Below are 26230 nucleotides of genomic sequence, written 5' to 3' on the forward strand. Positions count from 1 at the left end.
AGGACTGAATACTTATTCTCAAAATAAACTGTTTACAGAGACTTAGAATCTGTAAAAGTTCTATTGCTGCAAAAGTAATCTTATTCCTCACTTTAATCTTTTTATAATGGTACCATCATCAGTTTCTTGAGGATTCAAACAACATATGAAGTTTGAAAGATTCTTTAAATTAGAAGACAAAATTTGAATTGACCCAAAGATTTTTAATTCACATTATGGTATATTTACAATTTTTTTCCATTGGTATTCACTAGAACCTATATTCATAAGTTGAGATGAAAACATCTAGATCTGGGAAACGACCAATGCTGCTGTAACACTAGCAGACCAAGGATTAAAATTATGCTTTTATTTAAGCTTTATATCCAAAATCTCTCCCTGAGCTTGCTACAGCTTTGAAATCATTCCTCAATACACCAGCAACCAATACCTACAGATAATTCTTAAATGATGAAAACACTCACCTTGCTGTCTCCCTCCACTCTGCATCCTCTCCTTCACGCCAACAGATTTCATCAAGCTCAGTAAAGAGATCATGAGGAATGTGTTCCTCATCATCATCTTCTGTTCCAAGAATAAACTGCACCCTTTGTGATGGGGTATCTGGAGAAAAATAAAAATATCAAGTCCAAAACACCATTTTTTTTTCCCTGAGAAAACAAATTTTATGAGATTATCCAGATGTTTTCATGTATATCACACAAAAAAAATTACAGTTTTGCCAAAAGAACATTCATTTGCACACAAACACATTCAGATTAAGACCTCCTCATTTACTGTAGTTGCCAAGTCCACTTTTAAAAAAACTCCTCCAGATGTATAGAACATATAGAAACAGGGTCTATTGGAAGCTGGAGTGGTATCTCTCCCAGGTAACGGGGCGGGGGGGGGGAAATTAAAAAAAAAAAAAAAAAAAAAAAGAATACAGAAAGCAATACAGATAAAGCTGAGTAAAGCTGATAAAAGTCTTTTACTCTGGTGTTAGGAAAAACTACTTTGCCATTTCATAAGTCTGCATCTGCAGATCTATCTCAGAACACTAAATGTGAAATCTTTGCTGCAGGAGAAAGAAAACAAATGAAACCTGTCTAATATGAATATACAATTGAAGACTTGACCCTTGCTCCTTTCATAACTCTTTCTACTTGGTTAGGCTGCTTGAGATACACAACTTCTTCATCTGTCTCAGCTTCTTCATTTTATTCTTCCCGCCTCTGTCTTCCCCTTCAAAGTTGTTACAGATTAATTTTCTTCATAACCTTCCAGTGCACATAGCTAAATATATTTTTGAAGACATACTATTACTTTTTTCACTCAAAAAATTTGCATAACAGAGCATCTTAAATGTATATTAAATGTTCATAGCTCAAGTGCTATATTAAAAAAAAAATTAACTTATATCCTATTTGCTTATTTAAATGCAAATCTGAGATGAACAAACTGATGAAACACAGTCTTTCGAGCAATACATAGCTGCTTTTTCTGCTAATGTACTTCAGATTTCTGAAAGGAACCAAAAGTCCTTTGTGATAGCTGAGAGAGGCCAGGCTGCCAGTCAACCGAAAAACTGATTATCCAGTAGAACAGCTCAGTGACTCCTTGAACATTGTGTAAAGGAAGTTCAGTTCTATAACATATTTGTTAAGACAAGCTACAGTATTCCATCTAACAGCAAAGAGCATCACTGCACAGGGTCTTCAAGCTCTTTGAATTTCAGGAAAAAAATGAGATAACACCCATTGAATCCTAATTAAAGAGAAAACAACACTACAGCTCTGATCCAAACAAATTAAATGGGCCACTGACACAGAAAATTAAATTCAGAAATGCAGATACCTTTTAGATAGTAGTGCTAAACTTACTATAGCAATGAAACACAAACAATACATGACAGTTTTCACCTGAGATCTATTTGCCTAAACAGAGTGTAAAGATGTAGTATACAGTAAAGTCTATTTACTCCTTCACAAAGCAAGGAAATTAAACCCAAGGAGAAACACAGGAGAGAAGGGAGAGATGAGCTCAGGTTCTACAAAGCACCAGGGATGGAACTGCAGGGGGTACAGTTACAGGAATTATTTTTTGGTGAATTGCTGAAGAACAGCAAGGAGCTCCTCCCCTTTACCCTTTCCTTGCTTTCTCTTCTCCTCACTGTTCAGTCCTCTTTTTTCTTTAAAAACATTGTATTTTTTTTTTTTTTAAATCTGAGACTAGAAGTACATTCTAGTTAAGAAGTCCGCAACTTCTTAAGACTAATTTCCAGAAGTACAAAATTCAGTGAGATATGAAGCTACAAAGGTTTAGTGCATATGACTACTAATAGAACATGGAAAAAAAGCTACTTTGGTAGAGAGCTGGACTGCAGCTAGAATCTGAGAATAAGCATTGCCAGGAACATCCTGTACTCTTGATAAAATCAGCACTAGAACTGATTTATGGCAACTGCTACTGTTAAGTAATAAATGAGCAGTATCATAGAGCAGAGCTGCAGCTTTGTGACAGCTATGATCCTCATGCAAATACATGCTTTCAGCGTAGGAAGAAAAGCAGAGGATCAGAAATCTCTTGAAGTCAGGTGAGCAGTAACAAGGAATCACCTTACTGCAGTAATTTGCTCTTGTTGGGTCTTCTGTGTAACAAGCTATTTGACTGACAACAGTGAATCAGAATCTCTCAGGCTGAAAAGACATCTAACATCATCAGGGTGCAACCACTAACCAAGCACTGCCAAATCCACCAACAAGTCACACCCCCCGAGCACCACATCCATAGAAATGACGAAATAGGCACTAAATTATCTTCTTCCTTGTTAGCAAAGCAGCAAAAAAAAGCTGCTAGATTCTTTCTGTTCTGCTGTGATTTCTACTGGTATTCGAAACCTGAAATAACAGTTTCATTTTCAGACAACAATCTGGAAACTGGAAAAAAATGTTATCATTTGCTTTATGGTACAATAATTTTATTTCAAGGACAAAACCCTAAAAGATGTAAACAATAGGAAAATTAAGATAAAAACAAGAGATGTGTTGGTTCTACTTATAAAACTGAATTAACAGGACTATTCGTGAGCAATGCCAGATAGATTTGGCTCATATTCATAGGAATATCAATACCAAATATGTCATTAATATGTTATATAGAAAATTAGTAATATGTGATTCAAAATCAATATGGAAGAATGCTTCAATTGCTGACTGTCAAACTGTGCTAACTTAATCCTCAGTGCAGAAGCATAATATTTGCAAACTAGGACACAATGTTTTCTGCAGTCTAGACAAACAGAAATTGGCTTGAGTATTATTTTTGTCTATCCCTACTTCAAGTAGCGCAGCCAGCATAAAAAAAAAAAAAAGTCCCTCATATTATTATTGCTATTTCTAAAAAGTAATGAAAACAATCTAAACTACTTTTTTTAAAAATTAATGACTGGGACTAATCTGCTACAACAATATTTCTATCAGTGTAGTTGCTTTATATCAGAGTTATCAGAAACAACCTGAATTTCAAATTTCACAATAAGCAGCTGATGAGTCTCCCAAGTAACTAGCTCATCACTTGTTCAGGAAATCCTCCATGACCAGCTAGAACTCAGTAGAAAGCCAGGTACACAACAGGAGCTGGGGTACCATCACCAAGCACTCCTGCTTGGCTAATGAGCAATGTCAGACAGGAAAATTGAAGCAGCTTTCTGATTGCTGTGGCTCCAGCAGCCCCTCTGTTTTATCCCTGGGTTTCTCTGGGCTTGTGCTCATTTCACATGTGCAGCACTTGCATCCAAACTACTCTGATACCTCAAATTCATTGCATCCATGCAAATTCTAAGTATTCTAGTTCTACTGGTCTAATAAAAGGGTGCTTAAGCTATTGTTGAAACCACAAATTCAAAGTGGGACTCTGTGCTGCAGGAAGGGGGTGGCCCTGCAGAAACATGACATCATGATCCATATTACGACACCTTGTACAGGCATCAATATCCTGAAAATAAATGTAAGATGTGGCCATGGACATACAAAACAGCAGGTTTGAATGCCAGAATTTCTAATCACCCAATTCCTAGAGGGAAACATGAAGAGCTGCCTCCTGGAACAGCGCTGAGTGCAAGTAGTGGCAAACAGTGTCCCACAACACCATCCCACCTTGCAAAACACAAGTAGAAAGGAATCATAAATGCCATTCCCCTAATTTAAAACATCCCCAAGTGCAACCACAACTCTGTGTCAGGACTGCTCCTTCTTGCAGCAATCTGTTCCACAGCTGCCCAGAGATTCAAATTTCCAAGTTCATCCTTCATCATACAAGCCTATAGTTCAGAGTTGGTGAATCCTGTTAATAGCCATACTCTTCACAAATAATTAAATTTACTCCACTAATAACCCCTCAGCACTTGAGACTAGCTACCAAATATATCCAACTGAGTCTTTTAGATTTACTTTCTTCAGGTGTCCTTCTTCTAAGCAAGAGAAGCCCAGCTTTGCAGTTGACTTTTGTTGCTGCATTACCTTCAGAGAGCGTTTCCTGAGCTGTGCGTGCAGCCCTGTGTCAGGCTCACCTCCAGGGCTGTTCTGCTTGCCTTGCCACATCCAATATCAAGAATTACAAATTTAAGCCTCTTTAAAACTAGGGATTACTAAATCCAGATTTCTTAAAAGAGCAAATCAAACCTTCCACAAGCTTCAACAGTGTCTAGTAATACAGGACAGATACAAGGCTGCCGTCAAACCTCAGCTCTCACAGCTGTGTTCACCTGTCCTTAAAGACACCCTATCCAGAGGCAAAGTCCTCCTATGCCACCATTTTATAACAACTACTTAAACATCTTTAACTCATGAGCGCCAAAGAGCCGTTTCATTGGTTACAGGCAAACAGCAGACATCAAAACAGCCACAGAAAACTGCCACAAAAATCCACGTGCACACAAGCAAGTGCATCCCCAGCAGCCAAAGGGAAATGTGCACCAGGCTTTCAGTGCCACCACGACCCATGGCACTGATGGAGCCTGGTGACCCTGCAGCTCACAGGGGCTGGCACCCACTGCCCTCACAAGCAGCACCAAGGAAATGCCCCAGGCTAGAAACTGCTTTTTTTATTAAATTAGTGTTAATTTGCATCAATTCCCTAATTTAATTCACAAAACAGTCACAATACTTTACTCCACAAGGAAAACTGAGAAGGGGAGCTTAAGGCTGAAATGAAACTGGGGCCTTAATTACAACAGCAGCACTTCAGCTGAGGACAGTGAACCTCCCAAGTAAAACAAACAGCACTACTGCATTTTTAACTAGAGTGGATAAATTCACTGAATTTCTCTTTCTCTTCGACAAGAAGAAATTTAAGAGACAAGATAGTGAAAACCTAGACCACTGAAATCACACAGCTTACAATTTTTACTACCCAGAAAAGCCCATGGTTTTCACATTTGTGAAATTGTGTGTAAATTGCAAATTGTGCAATTTACATCATTACTGCAGAATGGAAACAACTTTTACAACCTCATGTCATTAAGAGGCAACAGACAGATAATGTGAATCATGTGTAGGGAAAACAAACCCCAAACCTGAGTGATTGATCCATGCCCCTAAATGACAGGACTCTCCTTCATTCCACTAAGTACATATTCTGCATATTATTTGTCTAATCTGCAATTATCTCTGAAGCTGTACACTGAGAACACCTGGGTTAATTTTGAAAAGTGACAGTAGCAGATTAAAAATAAAAAAAAAAGCTTATGAGCTGATGTCAGAATGTTCTAAAAAATCTATTCTCTACAGAAACCTTCCCAGAAAGTAGCTGGTACAGCTTTCCCAGCCAGGATTCAAAGGGATTAACAGGAAGCTTTCCCCTATTGTCATTACACTGACTAGAGGTGTTTTCTACCCATGCTGATACACAGAAAACACTTTAACAAATTGGTTTTTAGTGGACAGGAGCCAGGAGACCCCGAGGCCCCTGTCCACTCTGCATGGGGCACACACAGCCCCAAAGCACTGCACAGCTCCCTGGAGCAGTGACAGCAGAGCAAGATCTGCACGTGATGGAACTGCACAGATAAAGCTACAAATTTTACACTTATAGATTATGACAAAAAATAATGCTTTATCCCATGCTGGGTTAACTGAGCAGTGTGCAGCACTTCATGTCTGAATATTTCTGGTCCTTACTTGTTCCAGAATCTCTATTATTCCATTGTTGGATCTTTTGCTTTTATTATATCGCCTTTCATACTTCACTGCTTCAAAACACTGCTAATTTATTCTCTTGTATCATAAAAATCCTTATGTATTTTTCTGACTTACTTCAAAGCACTGTTTTCTATCAGTTGGTCTCACAGTGCTTATTTTCTCCATCTTTTCTTCTTGCACCTGCTCATCAAAATGTTTTTTACTTTCCCCTCCTTCTTCACAGTTCCCAAGCATACAGCCTTCTACTATTTGGCAGAAATGCATTAAAAGGTGTCAACAGAAAGATGGAGCTAAGCATTTCTGCTTGCTCAATTAAATCAGAATGATTTATAAATTATGGGACTAGTTTGGATCTACTCTCTCAGGTGATACAGTCCCTCATATTGAATTACACATAAAAAATAAAGCAAGTACATTTGTCTTCCTTCAGTTCCGGTCGCTGTTAGAAACTTGTAGTCGTGGGAAAGAGCTAAAAAGCTTACTGAGGTTTAGTAGGTTCAGATTTAGTGTGGGAAGTATCTGTTGCTCTCTCTGTGCAATTAAACCATAGAAAATCTATGCTTATATTCTCTCTAGAGGCAATGCTTCTCCCCAGGCAGCACAACAAGCTGTCTGAAACTCCTGTAAGGAAACACCATAGTAAAAGGAGGAGGTAGATAGAGACTACTAATCATCTCTGTATTATTTTGTCTGCCTGCTCTGTATATGCTTAACCTCACCACCACTGTAGCATTTTAAGATTTGTCTTCGTTGTGCAAGTCCCTTTCACTCTTGTCTGTAGAATATCACATTTCTGCCTGGATGGACAGATGTCAAAGATCAAAATCTGGGTCGCTGGCCAAACTTCCAGGAGTCAGATAGACAAGAGCGAAAATTCTCGTAATTTACTATTCAGATAATTATTCAGGGTGAAAAGACTGGATATTTCCAGATTTCTAGTTCTATCTTTGGATTCTTTGAATTGTTATCAACCAAGCACTTTGAAGAATATCTTCAACTGAAGATATTTCTGTGTTTCTGGCCTGTAACTTGTCCGTCAAGTGACACCACTTACACACACACGTTAATTGGTAGCTATAATACCTTTAAAAGTGAAAATGTGACTTATAAAACTGCAGATCTATACTCATTTCTTGAGGATGAATGCAGTGAAGACCAAGTTACAAATGTGATTCAAAACTATCTTTTTTTTCATATTACTGCTATTTCACCCTCAGAGATCCTTTGAACATAGGCTGATTTACCTAACACAGAATTATGTTGAACATTGCATTTTATTGTAGGCATAAATGTCAAAGACTATTAAGAACATGTTCAGCCAGTTAATTTGGGGTTTTTTTTTCACTTTTGACATTAAGAAGGACACAAGCCTAGGTCTCCAGAAGTTGAAAGAACAGAGCTAAGTTCTCAGCCAAAATGTGTCACATACTGGCACTTAAATAAAACCAGATGACTCAACAGAAGACAGTGTTTCATAGTTCAAGATATCTCACTTCTTGGCTAATGTAACTTTCAATTGTTTCTTTTTAATCTGACTTTATATGTATATATGCATATTCTTTTTGAAAACTGTTTTAATAATTTATGAACTTTGTTTTTTTCCAAGAAACTGGTTTCAATATAGTATTGGGTCTTTGTACATTTGTAATCCATTCCAGACAGAACCACCACAGCCAATTTTTTCTTCACTGTTCAGTTTTCAAAACACAACTTGTATCTGTGAAGTTTGAGAAAGTCTTGACTTTGTTTTACTTTCCGTATAATAAACCATTGTGCAAGATTGAGAATTTCAAGCTCTAACCATCACCACTTAAAATATACTGCTCAAAAGAATTCCCCATATATAATACAAACTTCTGATCTTTAAAGAACATCTTATAATCACTATTCTGTAACCTGAAATTATGCTGGCACATTTTCCTAATTATTAAAAACCACACTAGCAAATAGTTTTCTACACACGTTTACATTATAAACAACTTCCATAACCTTAGATATTTCATCACATGCACTTTTTTTTTGAACAGCACATCATATTCTCGTGTTTTGAGACAAAGCTTGACTAATTTATTAATGACTACCATCTTCTCTTCTGTTTTCTAACTTAAAATTTTGAGAACTTTAGGAGATTCATATCAGGTTTGTTTACTGAAAGATATTTTTCCTGCTTTTTCCTCAAGTCCACAGTTAGCAGATTCATGTTGCGATGGCACATTTACAGTATCACATTAGGAAAAAGGTAAACACAACCTAGATCATGATTTGAATCTGATAAAACATTGCAGATTCAGTAACATCGACGTTATTACAAAACTAATTGTAAAGGACCACAACTTTTCTACGTTTTAGGGGGAAATACTCCAGAGCTTTCCCTGGTAGTGGCTGCAGTCTGTGAGAACACTTAGGAACAGTCTCCCACAGTGCTCCTTCAGTGCTAGAAACCACTGAGCTGTCTCATGTATTGACTGCCACTGGCTTCTACCCTTTAGTGGGTTTATTCAAAGGAACAAATCACCAGCAGAGCTCTGGTGGATTCTCCAAAACCCCGCTGCTAATCATGCCTAAGTGATAACACAACACAGTATGCATAATCATGCTGACGTTTACCATTTAAAGACCTACCCAAAAAATAAAATTTGTCTTACCAAAAGGAGGAGATTCTCTCCCATCCTCCAAGCCCGAGTCCCGCTCCCTGTCTCTCTTTCTGTGCTTGTGCCCGCGGTGCCGATGGCGTCGGTGACTTTTCCTTCCGCCCAGCGGCACGTGAACCCCGATGAACAACGTTCGGTGGCCTGCAGGCAAAGAAAGGCACCTCTGAGAAAGCAGCTATGGCAACATAACAATATAAATACCCTTAACAGCATTAATGGTATCATTCTTATGATAAGTTTGAAGTTATATGGTATTGATTATTCTAATGTTAACAGTCATAAGAGAATTGATTTGAATAATGATGATTTAGCAACGCAGACACACAACCCCTTGATACAGGAGGAAATCCCAGTACTAAAGTCCTTACGATGAGGTGCCAGATTTATTTTTTTCCTTCAAGTTTGCATCTTTGTATGTGAACTTTCATTAAAGCCAGACAGGTGTTCTGTTAAATGTCTTCCAAAACAGTAACATAAAGAGACACATGGATCTCTTTGGATTGAACATTTGGTAAAGTTGCTGTTTGCTTTGTGTGTACAAGAACTTTACCAAACTCATTCCTATTTATGAGCCAAACCTTGACAGAATTCTTGTGGGAAATTCACTGAATAAAAAACGAAGAAGAAAAAAAGAAAGAGAGAAATTTAAAAAACAATAAAATACTATGTAAGCAAGAGCACAACATCCCTATATAACTTTACATGTTCACATCATAAATACATTGCTGGTATCTTAGGGTACTTTCATTTCTTCTGTTTTTTTTAGATTTTTTAATACATAAGAAGGTACATATTGCACGCCTGCTGCCTTCAAGCCTGATGAATTTTATGCTGCTGATCAAGCCTAAAATATTTAGGTCTCTTAGCTATGTGGGCTAACAGGATCAGAGCATTTAGAAGGGGGAGTGCAAAGCAGAAATGTGCAGAAAGAGCCACTAACCAGAACAAATGGGAAAGGAATCATGACTCACTGCAGGCAGGTCTCCTACATTTACTCAGCAGAAAGGCATAGCCCAGATTACTCATCTCAAATAACATTATTTTCTCCTTGAAATGAACATAATACAACTCATGGATAATTGCTTTGCTGTAATCATTCAGCAGTGTCAATCATCTGGAAAAGGTCAAGACCACTAAGCTAAGGTAGCACGTGATCTCTAATCCCATGGAGACTCCAGAGGAGGCAGAAAACACAGCAAGGCAGCATGTGTCACAAAACATCAAAGAAATTCAACACTGGCAGGAATTCTCTGCAGAGCCAGAGCTAAAAAAGCTCGAGAAAAGACTCTGGACACCACACTAGTTACTTCCTTAACCTTGGTCCATGTAGAGGAGAGTAGAAAGCAGAAGCATCCATTGTTGAGAGACTATTCTTGTGGAGTCAGGAGATTTTCCTAAAACAATGCCCACAAGTTGAAAAATATTTCTTTATTTAATACTTCTTTCTTCCTGTTTATCACATTTAACCCAAGAAATGGTTTAAAGAGAACTGCTGCCTTTTATGTATTTCAAGTCAGTGCATGACACATGGAAAAATTCATTAGAAATGTACTGAAGGACATGAGTAATGTAGTTCTTTACAATTCCTTATCCCCCTCCTTGAATAAAAGAAAAAGCAAAACAACATTTTGAAAGGAAGGGTTTACCCTTCCTAAAACTTTAATAATTTCCAGAGGTGCAAATAGATTGCTTTTTTTAATTTGGTAACTAAGTACATTCCTGCTGCTTTGTGATAGAAGTGGGCATGATTATCCTAGTTTTCTCCCACATCAATAATCAGATTGTACCTGCATCAGGAAATGCTTATTGAGATGCACATTTCAATTAATTTCCAGAGCTGAAACCAGTACTTGAATCCAGACTGTTCTTTATTCATTACACTGGGATACAGTGCCAGAACATTCATGGGTGTGTGTCTGAATGCTATAGCAATTTTCCTTATACAGACACAATCAGTTCACACTGAAAAAACAACCCAGGAACCTGGAAACTGAAATACACATAAAAAAAGAAAAAGGCAAAGTGGATTTTACTTTCTGTGTGAACCTACTGAGATCAGCAGAGTGTTACCTTGTCATAATTTCAATATACACAGAGGAAGGTAGGTGCTTGTAACAAGGTTCAGACAAATAAGAGGAAAAGAAACTGACAGGGGAAAAGCAATCGTTTTCTACAGAAAAATCATAGAGCAACAAGCAGAAAATTTGAGAGTTAAGTAGTTCTGGTTTATTAAAAGATCACAACTGTGGAGCAAAAAAGAGACCATCTGGGAACAAATGAGTAATGAATTCTAAATTGCTGACAAAATGACAATGAATGATAGAAGCAGCAAAAAAAGGAAAGAGGAAATACAAAAGAAATCCAATTACTGTATTACCTTACTTCAAGTAACCTTTTCATGGTTGGTATAATGATCTAGAGCCCAGAATGTAATGTTCATTTTTCTGTACAAATTGTCCGTGGCATTATTAAACAAGAGTTTCCCGAGAGCTCTCTAAATTTGCCAAGACTAGAAGGTCAAACACGGACAGAACAGGGCAGATCTCAGGAAAAACTAACTAAAATTTTTAAAAAGAAAGGGCATCTCTAATAGAGTGAAGTCAGGATCAACCAGGATATCCACTATCCAGGATATCCTTAGAGATAATAACTGATTGTGTATGGACATTTCTTTCATTTATCTTTAAGAACTTTTTTGTGTCTTTTATTAATTACTTCACCAGGATGCCAACTAAAAATGACTGAATAATGCCAAATATTGTTCAAATATTGTAAAATAATTCTGCTCTGCCATACATTTTCACAGCACCTAGCTCACTCAGATCATAATTTCTCATTCTTTTGGCAAGGTTACAAAGACACTAATGTATGGGAAATAGTAACAACTGAAGGTTACATCAGGGTACAAACCATCAACATCAGGTACAACCTAAGAACCATTCTCACACAGAACTGACACGTGGTTTAAGGGGTGAACATAACAGGTTGCTTTCCCTGCCAAATGGGTGTGTTTTCTGCATTAAAACTGGTTTTGGGAGAATGGGAGGCACTGGGACAAAAAAAATCTGTACTCTTAGCATTCCATTAAAAAGATCTTAATTCCACTAAACTAAGGGAAACACTTACAAACCCTTTCCCTCCATCTCCATTTTCCCTTGAAACGTCACATCACTCAAATAATTGTAATGGGATTTCCAGAAGTACCTAAGTTAAGTCATCAAGCACCATCAATTATAATGGGTTATGTGTTTTCAGAGATTTAGAAATCCCACTACATTTCTTTTTATTTCCATTTATTTAATGCATAAGATAGGCAGCTAGGATAAGCTTCTGGTTTTAAAGACCCAGAATGCCAAGCTCTGAAAACCATTTCTAGATGTTACTTCTGTCATTCTCGAGGGATATGCAGAAAAGGCTTGTATTCTGAGCCTGGTTTTTTGGATTAATTTGCTATTGGGTTCTTAAAATAAATTTAAGTGTAAGGAATAATTTCTCCTTTGAAACACAGCAAGCCCAACAACACTTCTACTTACATTTTACTCTGAGGTATGTCTCTGCGAGACATATTCATATTAATAATGTATGTTTCATATTTGGTTTTTTCTAGGGTAATGAATTCATACTTCATAAACTGAAGACAAAGCACAATACTTCTTTTCTTCAAAAGTTATGGGGAGATCCTGATTTTTCCACATGCCTATATGCGCTTTCATGTGTCTCAAAATTAATTATAATTAGCAAGACCCTTTAAAAATATTTTATAATATAATTTGGATATAATGTAATTCTGTAAAAAATAAAATGAATGCTTTAGACCTAGGGTTATTATTTCTTCAGTCCTTAAATATTTTAACTCAAGGAATGTTTTAATGCTTTGAAGGTAAACCATAAGCTTCTTATGCTAGAAATTTGAACTAACTTTATATTTTGGGTTTGGTTCCCCAGCTATGTGCAATGTGATTCAGAATGGTCTCTAATTAAAAACAACCTTTATACAATTAACCAGTGGATGTGCAGCATTGTATAAAGGTCATTGCAGAGCAGATCAATTCAGTGCATTGCATTTCTTTAATAAGCTTTCACATTGTAAATAATCTTTGTGTATTACTGCATTCTCTCAGTGGGTCTGTTATAAAAAATTATTTGCTCCTAAACCCTAATACAAAAAATACTAATGCATGTGTTCATGTTTCACTTTTTTAGCAGCACATCTGGAATAAATCAACATTTGAGTTCAGAGTGTGTTTTTGCAGGAAAAAAATCATAGTCTCCTTACTGATGTTGATGTAAGGTTAATACAAAAACTCAGGAAGACCAGATAAATCCTATGGCTTACTGATATCTAAACCAATTCTGACTATTAAAATTGTAACATAAATTAAACACAGCATAAACCATGGGGAAAAGCCTCTCTCAGCATGGAAATTCTTTCAGGTCTCCATGTTCCATCAGGAATGTGGAACTCAAGTAGGTACTTTAGAGCTTCTTAGTGAACCAGCCTGACTGGTGGCAATTGTCTAAAAGAACACCTGTCCTGGATCTAAACATCCACGAGCAGCAGATGCTCAGGGTACAAGTGCTGGTGCTGCCTCCCACCTGGGATTATCTGAATCTGCCCGAGGCACCTGCTGGCACCAAGGCTTTCAGATCCCTGCTCACAGCCATGGAGGGCAGGGGCAGATAAGGGAACAGATGGGTCATGAAACACCTCCAGGAGGGCAAAGGCAGGCTGCTGTGACCTACTGAGGAAACACATTGCACAGGCAAGATGCCTTGAGAGAGAATACTTTGCCAGTCGCTCAAGACAAGTCTCAGCTGATGCTGACCTCAGCAGGACCAGAGGGGTTTCTCCCTCCTCTGGAAAACACTCAGTGCCTTGAAGCATCTCATATGCATCGACAGCTAGAGCTGAACCAAATGCAATTTTTCATCCTCCCAAAAATAGTGAGGTAGAGATGGAAAACCATCAGTCCATGTAGGGTTAAAAGAATTGCCTTTTTCCTTACAGGAAAGAAAATTATTATGGTGAATTGTGTAGGAGTAGAGAGTACATGACTCATGATTCGTTATTGTAGTGCAGCAGGGAGGCAAAGCTGGAGAAAAAGCAGAAAAGACAAAAGCAATCCTTCCCAAATCAACAGCTTACATTGCTGTTTGGGGTTATGTTTTGTCCAAAACTCATTTTTCACATTTTTGCTGTGCCATAATTTGGAGGAACTGACAAGAAAACCTTCAACTTTTTTTTTTTAATTATACATGTAATTTATATTCTAAGGTAGATTACAAGAGTAATTATATATTTTAAAAAAATAAATAAATAAAAGTATCCCTGACCCAAGATAACATGAAGGACACATTGAATATGGAGGATAAGAGCATCTCACTGAAGTCATTAAAGTTAAGGATCTTTTAAAGTGCTTCAATCATTCACTGCCCTCCCAAAAATTCTTGCATTTTAACAAAAGATTTTTCCAGATCATAGGTGGGCAAAAAAGTATTTTTTTACCAGCACTTATGTTTCAAATTTCCTAGATTCCTCCAGAGGAATCCAGACGTGTTGTATGTATGGTTCTATCACAAGATCAGGACCTTGCCAGACAGGAAAAAAAAAAAAAACAAAAAACCCAGCAGACACAGAATATAAAAGGACCTGCTCAGAGACACAACTCTTTCCACTGATGGAGAGTGAAGCTGTGGTTATTGGAGGGAAGAATTTGACCTATATTTCTAAATTAGCAACAAACCGAAAGAAAACAAAAAAACAACCTCAGTAGCGTAACAATGTGTTAAAAAATTAATGTTTCTGTCTTCTGATGCTGGAGTTTAGCAGCTTTCACCAGTAATGGCAAATTGGTTCATGTCAGTTTCATCTGGGATTTCACGAAGTGAAGTATTTGAAAATATTAGTCCCTACACATACTGAAAAGGTCTTGTCTGTGAAGCTCAGAGTAAATTCAAACCAAATTCACAACCAAACCTTATAACCAGCTAAAGACTGTGGTGTTCGACCAACACTGTGGCACTTGTTTGCTTCCATTATTTCATTATTGATAATTTCAAAGATATTCTGTGAACATATCCTTATGCTATTCATGAATCTTCAAGGTGAACCACCTTCCCAGTGACACAGAAACTGCTGAGGAGAGACAAGGGGAGCAAAGGAATCAAACCAGGCGACTGCCAGGACGAAAGGAGAAAAGTGAGATCTCAAGGAATATTGAATTACATAGGAAAAAGTAAACAAAACTGGATGAGAGGCACTACAGAAACATGTGCCTTAGGAATCACAAATGGAACAAGCCTGAGTATGGCAATAAAATGAAAGAGCAACCTTTCAGGCACAGACGAAGCCAAATCCTTCCCCACTCTGCTTCCACAGCTTTCACTGCTCCCATCCAAGAGCAGCCAACGCTGCTGCGAGCACCAGCGCGGTCAGGGAATGTCAGGATGAGCAGGGCACCCAAGGGAAGCACAGGCAAGGAAGCTTGGAGCAAGGGATCTGTACTGACATGGTAACAAATTATTTGCAGTAGCCTGTAGCATCCTGGGAGCCAAGGAGAAGGGAAATCTTGGTTGATGGTCCTGTCTGACCAAGCGGAGCACCGGCTCTCATCTGACTTTCTTCTACACTGAGGCACAGATGAATCAAGGCCAGGTTATTATAATTTATATTCTTCCAGTCCTATGAGCTGCTAGATTCTATTAAATTTCATGTAAATAATGTCAGTGGCAGGCAGGTGTGCTATGATGTTATTTCTGCAGAAAAAAACTCCAGTCTCTAAGAATAAAAGGCTATTTAAAAAACTTTGGCCACTCAAATTTCTACTAAGTAATAACACATGGAGATTAGCATTTAATCACGTAATTTAATAATTTAATTTAAATGAGGTTTTTCATATATTAACCCTAACAGTATATAATCAAAATTTCATTTAACTAATTTTTAAATTATTGTCACAAGCTAGAACAAATCTAAAAAGAAAAATATAATTAAAATAACTATTTTTAAAAGAGAATAATTAAATACTCTGGAATTTCACCTTTTTTGTTCAGCATCTACTATCAAAATTATCCTTCATGCAGATTGTTAATTACAAAAATATCTCTACAAAATCTAAAATTAATTTTTGGTTTATTAAGTTTACAGTCTCATCTTCTGCATCATTCTGTGCTGTGCTAGTCGTATTTATATTCTAATTAAGCTTGAAGGGGTTTTTTTGACTTTCAGTAGGCAATCCACGTAATCTGAATTTTGCCAAAAATGTCAAGAGGCATATTCTGCTATACAGGGACAGGCACTATCCAGTGTATGTACTGGATACAGCATTTTACATGTCCTCAGAGATATGAAACATAGCAAACTTGATTTCCCCTGAGGCAAATTTTCCCATGCCACTTAGGCAGATTAAATGAATGAAATATAAAAAGCTTAAGCAAAACCTTGACTTCTCTGAATCAAGGATAATTTTGCAATTTTCTCCCACAGAGCCAGGATTCATCCCTGATTCATGCTGGGACCTTCACCAAACAATCTGATCTCCACCCATCTCCCTGTTGAAGCCTCTTCTCAAACCAGGCCACAGCAATACCCACAGCAGTTCTGAAATGCTCCCACAAAAATCCTCAATGTGCAGCTGAGCACCTCCAGCAAGGGTGGCCATGGAATGGTCACTTTTCCCCTCAGCCAACACAGTGAGATAAGGAAAAGACCTTAGCCAGAGTGTGTTTGATGTCCACCCATTGCATATCATAGTCCAAAAATCTCAGCATGTAACCTGAGAGAATCTGAGATCTCACACAGAGCAATCCCAGTATTTTTGACCTATGGGATAAACTGTGGGGATATCCATTTGATCAGAAAACTGTTCTTACTGACCATACATTGAAGCAATGGCAGCCAGCCAGAGACAACCCCACGAAATGAGCTGAGAGCAGCTGTTGATGTGCACATCTGTCCATGAAAACTTGCCTAGCTGCCCTCAGTGCAGGTACTTGTGCAACCTGTCCTGCAATTAAATACTTGAGCATCCAGAATCAGTGCCCAATTCTTGTTAGGAATTCCACCACTGATAAAAATGAGAGCATATTTGTTTCAGTAGGATTTTTTTTGTCTGTAACAGACATAGAAAAATAACATGGAAAACATGTGATTATAACCAGGGAGGATAATCTCTTTTTTCTTTTAGAAAGGCTTTCTTAGTCCCTCCATTAATGTAATAGTCAGATAAATGATCTATTCAATATTAGTGACTGATCCTGACCTTACAGCTCTCAAAAAATCAACCACATGGAAAAATAACTCGTGCTGAAAATCTGCAAACAATTAACCTCTGAAGCACTACAAAACTTAAGTAAAAAATACAATTTTAAGTGCTTACTGCAAGTATTATTACTGGCACTAAGATGAGCATCACATCTCTGTTCCTATAAGTACTGCACTTCTTGTCATATGTTCCCAAAATTTTACTGTACTGCTCAGGGAAAGAAAATACTGATCTAGAGAGACAGAGGCAAAAATCTATTCTTGTGTCTGTTCTTTGAGGCAGGATTAATCACCATATCTTCATGCTTTCACCAAGAAATATACTTGCAAGATACTTGCACAAGGACTGCCTAAAATATGCAAGTCCACATATTTGCTAGGCTTTGAAATTTCAGATGGAAATTTTAGTCCACATTTAAATCAGTATTTCTGAAGTTCAAATGTTGATAGTGTAAAATTTTAAAAAAAAATTACAATTATAAGATTTAATAAGAAGAAATTGAATACTGATTTTCAGATTTGAATCTTCATATGAATTGCAAATTTTGACATGTTGCTGACATGGTGCCATTGAAACTTACCTGGGAAAGCTAGTCTTCCCTAGAATATTCAGTAACTAGCTATTTACATTTTTAAAACACAAACCAAATTAAATGTCTGTCAAAAAGCTAATTACATAATACATATTAATAGTGTGGTTATACTATTTTTCTAAGATATGCAATTAGTACCTGATTATTTAATTTCATATTTCACAGTTGTTATGTCATTAGGAAAAAGGTACATTTTTCAGCAGAACCAAACACAATGTACAGTGAATAAGACAGATATTTGTGAGTCACATTCTCTGTTTCCAGGGGGAGAAATGCCTAGATGTTCTGCAAAATAAATGGACACGCTATTTACAGCAACTGCATATTAAAATCTGCAATCTCTTCAAAACTTATTTTGTCACCTGGTATTTTTGAAGGTAGTGATTATGTATTTAAAGACAAATTCATCTGAACTTAGAGTGAGCATGAAATTTTTCTGAGAAAGCTAGCTGCATAATGAAGGATTGATTCTACACTGAAAAATTGCAGTCTTGAAACATTATGAAAGAATAGGATTTTATTTTTAACAAAAGCAAATTTATTTGCTAACTGCCGAATTTTTCATTATTCTAAATTTAATTCCATTTAAATTGATGGAAAGATTGTGGGAGTGCCACTGCCATGTTACAATTTCTATTGATAACATCCTAAGAGTAGATCTTAGAAATAATATTTTCACTGATATTTCACAGGAGCAACTCTACACATATAGGACGGTAGGAAAAAATAATTAAATATCATTCTTAAATTATGTTCCATATAGTCACATGTGGAGCATCACAGTAATTCTGACAACCTTAATGCTTGAGTCTACTCATGTGACTGAGCTTAAAGATGTCATTCTCCAGAAAGCTGCCTATTTTTAAAATGCCATCTCACCATCATCATAAAACTTCTCAGTAAAAGGATATTTCTGTGGGTCGACTCACCCCACAAAAGTCTTTGAGCCAGTACCATGGAGAAGGGGAGACAGGGAGCTTCCACTCTTTTTTTGGGTGTTCCTCTAAGGACACCAGGTACAATGGTTTCTCTCTGATCAAGGGTGCAATCAAGGGATTGAAGACCACAGATTAAATGTGAGATTCAAAATAGTTGGTTCTGTGCCTAAGCCCAAAACTGGCACTGCCAGCCTGACCCACTGGTACTCTTAATCCTGGAGACACCAAAACTCTAAATGCTGCCCTGAAACCTCTTACCAGAGATCTATCCTTGCACACACAGTACTCACCTTATACTGCACAACATCTAACATCCTTCTATGAGAGACAACCTGACACAGACACAGCCAGGCCCCTCCCAATGCAGCTACACCTGCTTTATAGGGAGGCACTGCTGAAGGAAGCAGCAACAGAGAGTTGCTGTGTAACATTGGTATTTCAGTGAAACCATCAATATGGCAAACATACCAGAGAGCACAAAGTTCATATGGACAGAGAAAAATAGAAAAAATATGAAGTAATCAATGGTAGGCATTTAGAAATCTCAAGCTCCTACACAGATGGATATCTATCTCTAGACCTGACACAGGGAACATTTCAGATGTAGTATGTTGGTCTCAGTATTTCTTTTGGGCTAGTTCATGTGGATCTGTGTGACAAAGACAGGAAGCTCCATGTCCCACTACAAGAAGGTAACAGACAGAATCAGCCAGTTCCAGTCTCAGCAAAGGGATATCATATGTGCAGCAGAAACTGATTTTCATCGTAAGTATGACTTGGGGGCTCACACAACTCAGTACAAGAGTTTAAGTACAGTAGTAACCAAAGTCAGGGATACACTAAACAAATAAAAACACAACTGACTCGTTAGACCAATATCTAAACAGTTCTCACAATTTCTCACTTTCTTCTACACAGTCAAGTTAGGGGGTTTCTGCAGTGGACACCAGCAAATATGTATCCAATCTCTGGCACTCCCGAATGTTTTTGTTCAGCTGAAGATGTGTCTAGGCAACTACATAAGGATTTTAATGCAAATGTAGAAGCCTTTATAAGTACTAAATCAGCAATCCTGCTTGTATATGCATATTTGAAAGCTTAAAACACTTATCTAAAGTCACACATGCATATTGACCACAGATCACCAAAAACTAGCAAAGTCCATCATCTGTTTCTGTGGGACACTGCTGTGAAAAAAAAAAAAAAAAAAAAAAAAAAAAAACCAAACAAACAAACAAAAAAAAAAACAACAACAAAAAAACCCAATATTTCTCATTTTAAAATAAAAGATGGGATTCTACTCTCTTGTCTCTCTATATCCCTGCTCAAATCAATAGGTTTACACATTGGAATTTCAGTACTTTCAGAAGAAAGTGACAACATAAAGCACAGAAAAATCATGCCTCACCTTCTAGATCTTCCTTTTCAAAATGTGTCTTGAGAATGGAGCGAGTTCCACCTCTATCCACAACAGCCTCTTCATCATTTCTCTACAAAACAGAAAAAAGGGTAGATAAGCCACTTTTCATTTGAAAGCTACTGGCAAGATTACACAGTACTCTAAAACAAAGATGCTTTCAATATTTAATAAATAACTTTTCCAACTCAAGAACAAAAAGGGTTTAAGAATTTAATTTTATTTAGTAAATTTCTCATGCATCATTTTTTAGTGAGATATGATTACAGCTAACTTTGATGTGCAAAACTTCTCCTGCTAAAACTCGCAAGATGATGAGTAAAGACTTGTTTCCAGAAACAGAAAAACATGAGCCAATAGTGCAATGAAAGAAATAAGAGAAAAATGTCTGATCAAGGCATCTTTATTCTCACAGACCTTAAGAAAGAGGTTGGTTGTACATGTATTTTTTTCATTAGACCAGGATCTTGAGCTACACACAGAATTCCCTAATTATTATTACTAAGACTCTTTATACTTTGGCAAAGCTAGACAACAATGCCCAGTGACAATATAGTGAGAAATAAAATTAACACTATGGAAAAAACTGGCTTCACTTACTGATTAATGGCAAAGCCTTTGCTTCTCTTTACAAACACCAAGCTGAATTTAGTATAAAGGCAGGCAGCATACACTAATAGCAGAAAACAGAAAAGCTATTCTTCCTCAGAAACATCTATTTTATGTTTAATTTTATCCTATAGTCATACAGGCCTTTTAACTGTACTCTCTACTGCACTGTAAATGTAGTACATGATCAATTAGTATATTGTACTCAGGCTAGGGACAGAAATCAGTGATTTTGTAATTTCTGACATGAAGGGAAAAACAAAACAAAACAAAACAAAACAAACCTCATTTCCCTGAACAGAAAAATCTTCTGGGAGTTCAGCAACAGGACACTAAATGCTGTTCTAAAATGAGTATTTAGTTCACTGGAGTTCACACCACTAGTGAAAAAAAATCCAGCTACTAAATACAGTCTATAGTTCACAACATGAAAGAGTGGTTTCCATTAAATCATGATTAAAAATTATTCATTACACAAAAGTATCAATTAATATATTTACTTGCCACTAGTAGATGGGTTTTTGTAAATAATATTAGAACTAGAACTGCTAGATTTCAATATGTAAAATTGGTATCTTAATTCAAGTCTGAAGCAAGGGGATTTAAATACCAGTGTTACATGATAAATACACATCTATATATAGAATGCAATGGAATATAATAACAAAGTCTTTGAGCATCTCTCCTTAAAGATCAGATGCCCCAGGCAAAAAGATTCATTTATATAGCTGGATGTGCTGCATTCTGGATGTGAGTTTTTGTTTCAGGCTCTTTTCTTTTTTAAAAATAGCTGTCATGCTGTAGCTATCTTACATAGCAAAATCTTACAAATGTGTCAGCACCAAGCATCTGGGCTGTTAAGGAAAGAAAGACCAAGTGTTAAAATGTCTTTATTAGAGCTTTCCCACAGATAATAGTACATAACTAAAATATGACAATAAGAAATGGGCTTCTGTTGAAACTGTTTTGTCTTTTAATAATTTAGAATTAGCTAATAACCCATTAAGATGTACCAGGAAAGTATAACTTTGCACAAGCCATTTGATCATTTTACTAAAACGAATCCATTATTTTAAAGCAGTTAGACATAACAATGCCATGCCCCTGGGTGAGATTAGGCAGGATGTCAAAGGCCAAGTATCAGAGCCATATCATAAATAACATTATTCTAGCGTAAGACATTTGCATCAGAAAGGAAGCAATGTTAAGGAAAATTTACAGTGGGGAAAATACTAAATTGCTGGACAGTTTAAAGCCTTTGCCGATTATCTAAGTAAATTAAATACAAATTAATTCATTAATATTTATCAAAATATGCTCATACACTTTGACTTTTCCTTTCCCATGTGTTCAATTTTCAGCTTCTGGCAGGCTTTTACTTCTCTGCCTCCTCTTCCTGTAATGTCACAGCAAGTCTCAGCCTTGCCTCATTTTCAAAAGTGGGTTTATTCCATTAATATTACAGGGAAAAACAGCTTAATTGGGAGTACTGTGTTGTTAGCAGTTCACTTGTCAAACTCTGAGCAAAGTCCAATTAAACAGGCCTGGCACTGAACATACTGACTTCCCAGGGAGCAGCATCAAAGCCACCTCACATTTACCAGTACAAGAGTTACACTGCATTTACCCTAGAAGTAATTTGTGATTCCTGTACTGCCCCCTTGGAGGAGGGGAAAGGTGAGACAAAGGTTCACTTGTAGTTTAGTGCTTAAATTCATTGGGTGGTAAGGACTATTGCAGTACAAGCAAAAACAGATCCCACTCCACTTTTCCCTGGATGAATAGAGACTGGAACCTAATTTCAATTAGTAATGCTCTGCTTTTTATTAGAATTCCAGGAAAACTACAAACTTATTAAGTGCAGCAAAAAATGAGAGTTTGAAACTGAAAGTATAGGCAAGAGTAACCATAATACAGTCATGGAAGACAGAATTCATGCCAATCGAACTCCACACTAACATCCTCAAAGCCATGAATCCACTGCAGTTTGGCCCATCAGTTTCAACAGGTTCAGAATAAAGACAACTAAATGCTGTTCATTGTCGTGCCACATTTATGTCAGAATTCTAACACTTTTCCTTTTACCCCATTTGAAGATGATGAAAGTACAAAATTTTACATAGGGCACACATCTGCAAGGACTGGAGTAGTGAAACCATACAGACATACTGCAGCAGTCTGCAAACAAACGTGTGGACACACTGACCATGTGCAAGTCCTTGGAACTGTCCATTATTGCAATGAGTTGCTTGCTGAGTCCAGTGAACACTGTGGTCTACAGCTTAAAGCATGGAAGAGGGATCCAGGATGTCCCCGAGCGCTAATCCTGGATCTGCCACTGACTTGCTGTGTGGCCTTGGAAAAGTCACTTAATCTCTGTGCCTCAGCTTCCCCATCTGTAAAATAGGGATAATAATACTTACTCATCTACCTTCCTCACTGGGCTGCTCTGTGCCAAAATAAATCTTCACATAGCATTTCACAGCTGTAAGGCACTACAGAAGCACCAAGTCATTCAATTTAAGAAATTTTACCCGTGAGAATAGATAATGACAGGAAATAACAAATTTATAAAAAACATTAAGGCATAAACTTTCTTTTTTTTAGCATCAAACCAATGTATATTAATACCTTGCAACAATTTTACATTACACAACTTCAACAAAGATACATAAGAATAAATGTATTGGGTTTTTTTCCTGCCAGTCTAATTTAAGAGTGATGTTGGAGAAGCCAGTGGAATTATATTTCAGTGAAGCTATAACCAGAGTGCAATAAACTTGTCATAAACAGTCTAACATTTCACTATCCTTTTCATAATATTTGTTAATATCTTATGGCTTTACATAATCACCACACAATAATTGATCTAAAATTTACTTCCCTGCAGTAATAAAAAAACAGCAAACACACAGTAGAAGAAAAAATGTACCTGAGATAAAATAGCAAGAAAAAGCCAAAGCTTTTTACATGGAAACCACAAGCTCCTGAGAGACTAGAGCCCAGCAACCTACTCAGTCCATGATTTTTTTCATCTCTTACATTTTCCAAATGAATGTTGGAATGACCTTCACCATGCAGCAGCAGCAGCTGCATGTATTTCACAGAAAAAAAATATTAAAAAAGTCTTATACATACAGTTGTTACTATATTTGTCTCCTTATACTAGAAGTGCAAAGAGTGGTAAGTACAGAAAAGCAGACAGTAGAGTCATCTTCTGCATGCTTTACACTGCAACAACATTGCACTGAAAATATGTATTTGAAGTTGAACAAAATAAAAGGAAATAAATCACCATCAAAGACTTTTTGGTAAGTCGTCACAAAGGAAGAAGGTTGCCATGAGTCCTGGAGTGTGGATTTTCAGCCCTTAGATAAATAAACTGCTTATCAGAGCATAAAGTGAGACTACAGCTGCTGCCAGAAATTTTAAGTCTATTGGTTAGAAGTAAAAACACCCATAACTTAGAAACTACAACGAAATGCTTTAGGTGCCCTTTCCACCTATGTATTGATAAAGCTCACCACCCAGGATACTCCAATAAACATCAGGATATTCCAATATAAAAAAGACCTACTGAAAAGCTTCCCAAAGTGACCCTCTTTAGCTATGATACAGCCCTGACTACAATTCACAACAGGTGGCAAGGAGGTAGATCCTTAACCTGCCAGAACTATGCACTGCCCCTCCACATCTCAGAACAACCTAACTGATGAAAAAATTCACTTTTAGCAAAGCTGAGAAGCATTGTTTTATGACAGATGTTTTTGTCTCTTTTTGTTATAAACTGTGCTTTCGTCACACTGTAGATGACAGGGTGGAGAGAAAAAGGAAATTATCTACTTTCAAAGGTGGATCTGTACAAAGGCACATGATATACCTCTTTAAATATGTATGTGCTAACATAGACACATACTCTTGTAGAATTTGTACATTTCCAGATGATAGAATTAGGACATATTCCACATCTTCTGGATGACAACAAGCTAGACTGAAGTCTAGGTGACAATACTTGATTTAAAGCTATCTATACAGGTATTATATGTATTTACTACAAGACCAATATATTCTCTTAAAAGACACTGCTGCATGTATCATAAAAAGTACTTGGATACTGAGGAAACATTTACTAAAGATCATCTGTGTTGATCACTACAGTAAATGAAATATTAGTATAAAAATAAATGTACATTAGGAAACATGAGATTAGGACAACAGGGAAGTATTAAATACTTTCAAAAAGTATGTCTCACTGTCTCCCTTGGTAGGTTCATTGATCCACTAGTACAATATCTGTACCTAATATATTTTGAGTAGACAAGTCAAAATGGATAACATAGAAATTGTTATTTTACATGGAAAACTAGAAATTTTTTTTATCCTTCTTTTATCTAATTTTCTTCATACCTGGCTACTTTTATTTTCTGTCCTGGTATTTGTTCAGTGTTTTCAATAAACTGGATGGATGACTGTTTCCCTTTGAAATACAACGCAAAAACCAGCTACAAAGAGTATTAATATTCCACTCTTTTTTTCACAGCTTTTAAGCCTCTTGGTCAAATCCTCTCCCTTTTTAATTACATTCTTAATATACTCACAGCATAAGTCATATCAACATACCCATAAAGAATATTTTTTCAGCACGTTTCTTTCTTTAAAATATATAACAGAGCAGAAGCCATTTTGATTTTTCAGACACTAGGAATTATGCATATGACACACCTGCTGACTCATAAGGAAAATAATAATGGTATTAATTGCTTCTCCATATAAGCCCCTTATTGATGATTAGACAACCTACATAATTCTGAAATGCCATCTGGAACTCAGGAACACCTGTCAACATAAAACATGAAATACTGCCTCCCTACAAACAATAGAAAGCTGTAATGTTGTGCTGGGCTTGGCTGGGGTAGAGTTAATTTTCTGCACAGTGGCTGGTTGGGGGCTGTGTTTGGATTTGTGCTGAACACAGGGCTGATCATACAAAGATGTTTTGTTATTGCTGAGCAGGGCTCACACTGAGCCAAGGCCCTTTCTGCTGCTTGTACAGCCACACTGGAGAGGGGGCTGGGGGTGCCTGGGAGACACAGCTGGGACAGGTGACCCCAGCTGGCCAAAGGGACATTCCAGACCACATGGCATCATGCTCAGTGTATGAAGAGGGGAAAGCAGGAGAAAAGGGAGAGGACATCTGCAGTGCCAGTGTTTGTCTGCCCAAGTCACCGTGACCTGTGATGGGGCCCTGCTCTCCCGGATGTGGCTGAACACCTGCCTGCCCATGGGAAGCAGGGAATTAATACCTTGTTTTGTTTTGCTTGTGTTGATAGCTTTTCTTTCCCTATTAAACTGTCTGTATCTCAATCCATGAGTTCTCTCCCTTTTGCCCTTCTGGTTTTCTCCCCCATCTCACTGGTGTGGGAGTGAGCAAGCAGCTGTGTGGGACTTGGCTGCTGGCTGGGGTTAAACCATGACAAATGTACAATTATTTCATTTGTTTTTTATCATCAATAATCACATTTGCTTAAAAGACAGAACTCTTAACATGTTCATTTCAGTTTATAAAATTAGTGGTATAAA

The 26230-nt window shown here is 37.1% G+C and overlaps 1 protein-coding gene across 13 annotated transcripts in view; it reads right to left on the reverse strand.

The window, feature by feature from the left end:
- Positions 1-26230, reverse strand: part of SLC4A10 (solute carrier family 4 member 10) — a 163044-nt gene that overhangs the window by 70617 nt on the left and 66197 nt on the right. For 9 of the 13 annotated variants that reach the window (XR_013774964.1, XR_013774965.1, XR_013774966.1 and 6 more), the window contains exons 2-4: positions 20033-20114; positions 8825-8971; positions 465-603 (exon numbers count right to left, since the gene is read on the reverse strand). Coding sequence is in view for 10 of the 13 variants with exons in the window: in XM_079311583.1 (XP_079167709.1) it covers positions 465-603; positions 8825-8971; positions 20033-20114 (368 nt within the window). In the remaining 3 variants the exon portion in view is untranslated. Of the gene's footprint in view, positions 1-464; positions 604-8824; positions 8972-20032; positions 20115-22856; positions 23047-26230 lie in introns of all 13 variants that reach the window. The other 4 variants (XM_079311588.1, XM_079311585.1, XM_079311587.1 and 1 more) reach the window with 1 other exon arrangement.

Source organism: Erithacus rubecula, assembly GCF_903797595.1.
Source record: "Erithacus rubecula genome assembly, chromosome: 8".
Classification (NCBI taxonomy): Eukaryota; Metazoa; Chordata; class Aves; order Passeriformes; family Muscicapidae; genus Erithacus; species Erithacus rubecula.